The following is a 6,387-nucleotide window of genomic DNA, read 5'->3' on the forward strand; positions in this document are numbered from 1 at the left end:
TTTAAAACTTAAACATCTTTAATTTTAAAAAAGCATCCCACTTTATTCATTACTCAGACCTCAGCTCATTACGCCATTAATCAACTTTTGTCTTCAAAACCGTACTTTATGCACCACATGTTGTACATTTTCACTCTATATATATTCCTACTTTCTCCCACACCATAACTCACAACACACAACACAAAACTCATAATATTGGGGTAAAACTTAAAAGGGACGGCACCCTGGTAAATTTTATAAAAACGTATAATGGGATCGTCCGAAGCGTCGTTGTGGAGCTTCGATTCGCCAATGATATATCTCTTCGGAGGAATATTTGTAATACTTGGTCTGATAACCGCGTCGTTGATAATTCTCGTGTGTTCTCAACGAAAGCGACGATTGGGTGGCGATGGTGGCAGAGACATCGAAAGAGGTGATGATGAGAAGGCTGCAACGGTGGCGTACAACGGTGGTGATTGTTCAGATGTCCGCCCCAAACTGGTGGTTATCATGGCCGGAGATGAAGTTCCGACATATTTAGCGACACCATCTGATGTTGTCACCGGAGATACTCATGTTTGTTAGAATCTAGTTGTTCTGTTGGTGTTCGTGGATTCCGAGGAACATAAATTCTGGGCTTGAGAGTTGAGTCCCCCAATTTTGTTTTTTGTTTTTTATTTTCGGGATTATAATTTAGATATGTGAGTTATCAAATATCAATCAGCTTGAATGAATGAGAATTTTGAGATCAGTTACGTAATTCTGTATATGTTATATTTTTTTAAGAACCACAACTCACACATTCTCTAATTTTATTGCTAACTATCATTTTTTGTCCGCTACGAAAATTGAACCCTCACTATATTGTTTTGTTATGTTATAATTCGTTGAGAAAACATTATCACGGCGAGTGAACAAGTTTAGTGGTGGAGGCACAAGCAAATATATATATTTAAAAGTAGGGAACATCTTTAAACAAATGTGTGACATAAAATAAATCACATAAAGCAATGTGGGGATAACAACACAATAAATTATAAATGTATATTATATGTTTTAACATCAAAATTATTCTAACTACTCAGTTGATCTAGAGATTTTTTTTTACCATGTCGCTTTTCGAATTATTTTATAAATGGATGTCACTCAAGTATCAAATACGTATCACTTATGTAGTGAATTGGGTATCAGTTTAAGTTTGCCTTTTTTAGGCTATATGGAGTGGGACGGCATGAAGAGAGGCCCCCACGCCAGTGAAAAATATCTCGCCCTTACCAGTACGCCACCTCACGGGCGTGTTCCCAGTGTGGCGGAGCCACCACGTCACTTTTCCACGTACGTCTACTCCGTGTGATCTTATGTACAACTTTTTAATGGCAATTTACATGCGATCATTTTCTTGCGGACCGGTCCCTGGTCATAGACTTTCCGTTCTCAACTCTTGTTCACGCCTGTTGCCTCTCTCCTCTACCTCGCCGCCTGAAGCTTCTAGAGTTCTAGAAAATAAATGTAAAATTGAAAATATTATGGGAATATTTTTTTGAGGTTTTAAGTTAATTGAAATTAAGGGAATATTCTTTTGAGGTTTAAAGCATAGAGAAGGGGGTTGTTTGAAATTTTGGGGAACCAGAGATGAAGCACATCGTAAACGTATTAATAATGTCGGTGCGACGCAGCTATTCGACACCGCTTTCTCAGCATCATCTGTTTTCTGCTGTGCACAGCTGGCATCCACAAGCCTCTCTCATGTCAAATATAGATTCCATATTAAATATTTAGATATCGGTTATCGAGAGGTTATTTTTACCCAACAACAATAAATAAAGTAACGTATAAATAGACACGTATATTAAATTTTGATTCATTTAATGTTTATGTAAACTTACTTGTTTTTTATTTTATATATAAATTTTACCTCTTTTAATTTTAATTACCTATTAGCTTGGTGGATGTGGTATAAAGCCCTTATGGGCTTTATCATAGCGTATCAGCACCGTATCACATAGAAGCCTTTAAAACCCTTCTCTTTAACTTGCATTCAATAGTTTAAATTCCTCATCATTATTACCTAATTATTACTTTTTATTTAAATTTAAATATTATTTAATTTTGATATATTAATTTAAATTTAAATAACATGAAAAAAATATAAAACTCATAATGTTCAAATAAAAAAATAAAGTGTCACTAAAAAAATACAATGCTTAAAAGGTTAAACTAGGTTAAACTAAAAATAAATATCTTCACTCGTCGTCTCCTCCATGTTCACGATCAAACCACAGGTGCTTGGTCAGATCAGCTCGAAGGTTAAGGTGTGTGTCCCTATCACGTATCCTCGCTTGGATAACTTCTTTTTGAGCGTATGTGAGTAGTGGGTTCGTCGCTTGGTTACTTTCATTATAACTCTCTGCACAATGTCACACCCCATTCTGCGACGGAAGCACGAGGTGTGATCATGAAAGGTTCTCATTGCATACGAAAGGTAAACATACTACATGCTCAAAATAACTTCAAACATTACATTACTGAAAACATATGTCAAGTGTTTACAACACAAGATAACATGTTGTCCTAAAAGTTACAACTTTATTTAACGATAAACAAAGCGACATCCACGAGCACTAGTGAGACCACGCGCACATCCATCCTAGTTACCTGAAATACATGTGAGTTTTGGAAAAAAAACGTCAACATAATGTTGGTGAGAATTCATGCAGTTTTTGTATTTCACGTTTGTATACTTTGTATGAAAACATAGTTTGTGTCATATATAAACCAAGTTTTCATATATAAATCAAGTTTTCATGTGTACCCCACGTACTCATGTATAATTCAGGTTTACTTGTGTACCCCACGTACCCATGTTTAAATCAAGTTTTAGTATGGTATGAATTTTTATGTAAATAAAGTATTCCTGTAAGTATCAGGATTGTTAATGGGTTGCAAAGCCATTAACATGTGACACGACATAGGAAGTCACCAAACCTTAGGCATTTTTCTAGTTGGCATATTCTGAGACACAAAAGAACTATTCGATTCTCGCCCTCACCGAGAGTGTGGCTGCCCGGCACCCGTTAGATCTAACATTTTGTTCTGCGGTCTAGGTATATTGTTGATTAATGGTGCTTATGGTACCCTGTTCGTGACACGATTTCTCGTATCATTTCTCATATCACATAATACTTGGTTCTCGTCCTCACCAAGTGTGTTTCTTGTTATCATACCACTTAAAAACATAGTAATATTTGTACATGTATTTCACCCCCGAAGTTATAAAACTGAAAACAGTTAAAGAAAAGGGGGAGCATGAACTCACAACTTTGCGTTCCTGTGCGTCGTAAACTTCACCGGATTTGCTTAATTAACGTCGTGACCTATGCGCGTTTTCTTAACGTTAGTCACTAGACTTGCGTCGCACAAGTACAGTCACTCTCTTTTGTATTCGTATTGTTATGTTAAAAATATTTTATATTTTTAACTAAGTATCTTACTTATATTATTTTCTCAAAAATTAATATAAGTATCTCGTGTTTTGCACTTTGCACCCGAATTATGTGTCTTGTATATTGTAAGTGTATTTTTATGTTTATACTCCTCATGAGTCTTTGGTGTATTTTTAAGTCTTAATACACTAGCACGTATAACACATACTATATACACTTAGCACAAAAGTTGGTGATCAAATAATATATATTCTAGATATATATTTAACAAGTTTCGTTTACGAAAACCCACCTCCGACACTTGGAAATTTTGTAACAAAGTCATGGCGAGATTTATTTGGAAAAGCAAGTTAAAATATATTCATAACACTTGTCGTAAAAATATTTCCAAGTGTTATATTTCTGGAAAAATTTCGCCAGAGTTTCCTCTGTAACTGGAGGTGGCCACGCTTTCTAGCGTATCATTTTCTTTTCAAAATTTAATCAATAATTTTCCCAACATCAACAAACAATATTTCAACATCAACTAGTCAAAATATACATAAATCGCAAACATATGAACTTGTGGGTTATGTAAAAGTGTGTAGTAACTTTCCATTATTTTTAGTAGATCTTTCCATCTTTATAAATAAAGTCGGTTCCTTGTGATCTTTATTCTTGAAGAAAATACATTTTTACAACTTCTAGGTCAAATATTACAAAAATAATTCTTTGATAAAACCTTCGTTACACAAGTGCCTACACACTTGTTTGTTCACAAAAAACATCTTTTGTTTATAAAAGATCCGGCCTTAAAACATGATTTCATCATACACTTGGTTCTTCCAAAATACCACTTGTAGATCTTTAGATCTACTAGTTTAGAACTTCATTTTACAAGAAAAATTACTTTTACATAAGTTCATGTTATTATGTAGTAGTGTTCATCATCTAGCCCCTTTCATACTTTAACATACACTAGTCCATGTTCTATGAACATGACTTAGCCGGGTTAGATGACGTTCCGAACTACTACTAGCAACTAACAACACAAAATAATCATAACAAAACAAGTTTAACAAGTTTTACACCAATATTCATTCTTTAACCACTTTGTTCATCATTTTACAAGACTTTTAGTTTTGTTCTTGAGTGTTTATGATTTTCAACCGACAATTCTCTTATTAACCACTTTAGACAAGATCAAGAAGGTGATTAGAAGCACTTACAACTAGTTCAAGGCTAGGGAAGAAACTAGACGAAAAACGGGTGGTTAATAGCGTTGTGGTGAAGTCCTTGGCAAACCGTAAGCACCGAGATTCCTTATACGTGATCCTTCACCCTCGTATGTGCTTGAAATAGCAAGATCGAAATCGAAAAGTGGTGGTGGTGGTGCCTATGGTTTCGGCCGAAAGTTCAAGAGAAAGGAGAGAGATGATCAAGTTTTGTTAAGTGTTGTGAATGTTATGGAACTCTTACCCTCCAAGTTACTTATAGGATTAGTTAGTGGTTTTAACCACTATATAACATGTTTCCTAGATATTAAGATCCCAAATATAATATTTAAAAATTGTTGGGTGGTGTCCCCTCATTCTGACCGAGTTCGGTTATGGGGGGTGGGTTAATAGTTGGTTTCCAAGTAAATGATTAAGTTAGTTAGTTAAGTTAGAGATTTAAAAAATGGTTACTAGCATGTAGTGTCTTGTGACAGGTGTTAGGGTATTCGGGGACCCTAACTAGCTCAGAAAAAGAAAAACAAAGTTATTGACATTATTTTTATGTTCCGGGTAGAGTCCGGTTGTTCGGTTGGATACTGATCCGTTAAAGTGCTTAATAAGCATTTAAAGTGTCGCTAGTGTTATTTTTAGTGACACAAGGAATTTCCGTCACTTAGGGAAATATTCTGGATGATAAAACGACATTTCTGCACAATATTTATGTTGTTAAAAGCTGAATTGTGCTGAATTTAATAAAATTCTGCACTTAAAGTGCGTTTCGGGTGCCTTTTACTGCGTATTTTAGCTTTCGTAACGTTTATACATAAACCCTTCTTGGGTTTTAATGTATTCTTGTCGTTGGACCTACACCTAGGCCCTAATTCTAATGTCTGACTGCTTTCTGCAGTTTTATTGACACATTGTGTCTTACCGGTGAGTTTACTAGTATTTCTGACGCAACGCTCTCGATATTCTTAAAGCAATACTTAGTAGTATACAACGTGCATGAATTCACTTGCTTAGCATGTATTCAGTCGATACTGACATTTAAGCACATAATTGCAGTCACTAAATAAGAATTAAAGTGTACGGAAATTACCGGTTTTGTGCCAGTTGTCACAGTCTCCCCCCGTTAAAAGAATTTCGTCCCGAAATTCAGGCTGAACTAACTCTCGCAGGAGTCTTCTTGAATAGGTGGGGATACTTTTCTTTGAACTGGTCTTCACGTTCCCATGTGTACTCGGGTCCATGCTTAGAGCTCCAACGTACTTTGACAAGTTTAACAGTGCTCCTCCAGGTCTTATTGACTTTCCAGTCGGTAACCTCCACGGGTTGTTCCGTAAATCGGAGGGCGTCATCAATATGCACTTCATCCACTGGGATGATCACGTTTTCTTGTGTTGGGCTCTTCTTGAGATTGGATACATGGAACATATCATGTACTCCATTAAGTTCTTCCGGTAACTCCAACTTGTATGCCATGGTACCAATTCTTTCTAGAATCTTGAATGGTCCGATGTATCGTGGATTTCAGCTTTCCACGTTTTCCAAATCTTACTACGCCCTTCCAAGGTGAGACCTTTAACAACATTTTGTCTCCCACCTCGAATTCTACTGGTTTTCTTTTCAGATCAACGTAGCTCTTTTGTCGATCTCGAGTCGCCTTAGTGCGCTCTTGGATCTGCGCAATCTTGTCGGTTGTCTCTTGTACAAGTTCAGGACCAACCATACGTTTATCTCCAGCGTCTGCCCAACATAAGGGC

The 6,387-nt window shown here is 36.1% G+C and overlaps 1 protein-coding gene across 1 annotated transcript; it reads left to right on the forward strand.

Annotated features, from left to right (window-relative positions):
* Positions 1–252: 252 nt before the first annotated feature.
* On the forward strand, positions 253–570 carry LOC110907035 (protein GLUTAMINE DUMPER 2). The gene has a single exon (XM_022152068.1). The coding sequence runs from the start codon at positions 253–255 to the stop codon at positions 568–570; it is 318 nt and encodes a 105-aa protein (XP_022007760.1).
* The last annotated feature ends 5,817 nt before the right edge of the window (positions 571–6,387 follow it).

This window comes from Helianthus annuus, chromosome 15, assembly GCF_002127325.2.
Source record: "Helianthus annuus cultivar XRQ/B chromosome 15, HanXRQr2.0-SUNRISE, whole genome shotgun sequence".
Lineage (NCBI taxonomy): Eukaryota > Viridiplantae > Streptophyta > Magnoliopsida > Asterales > Asteraceae > Helianthus > Helianthus annuus.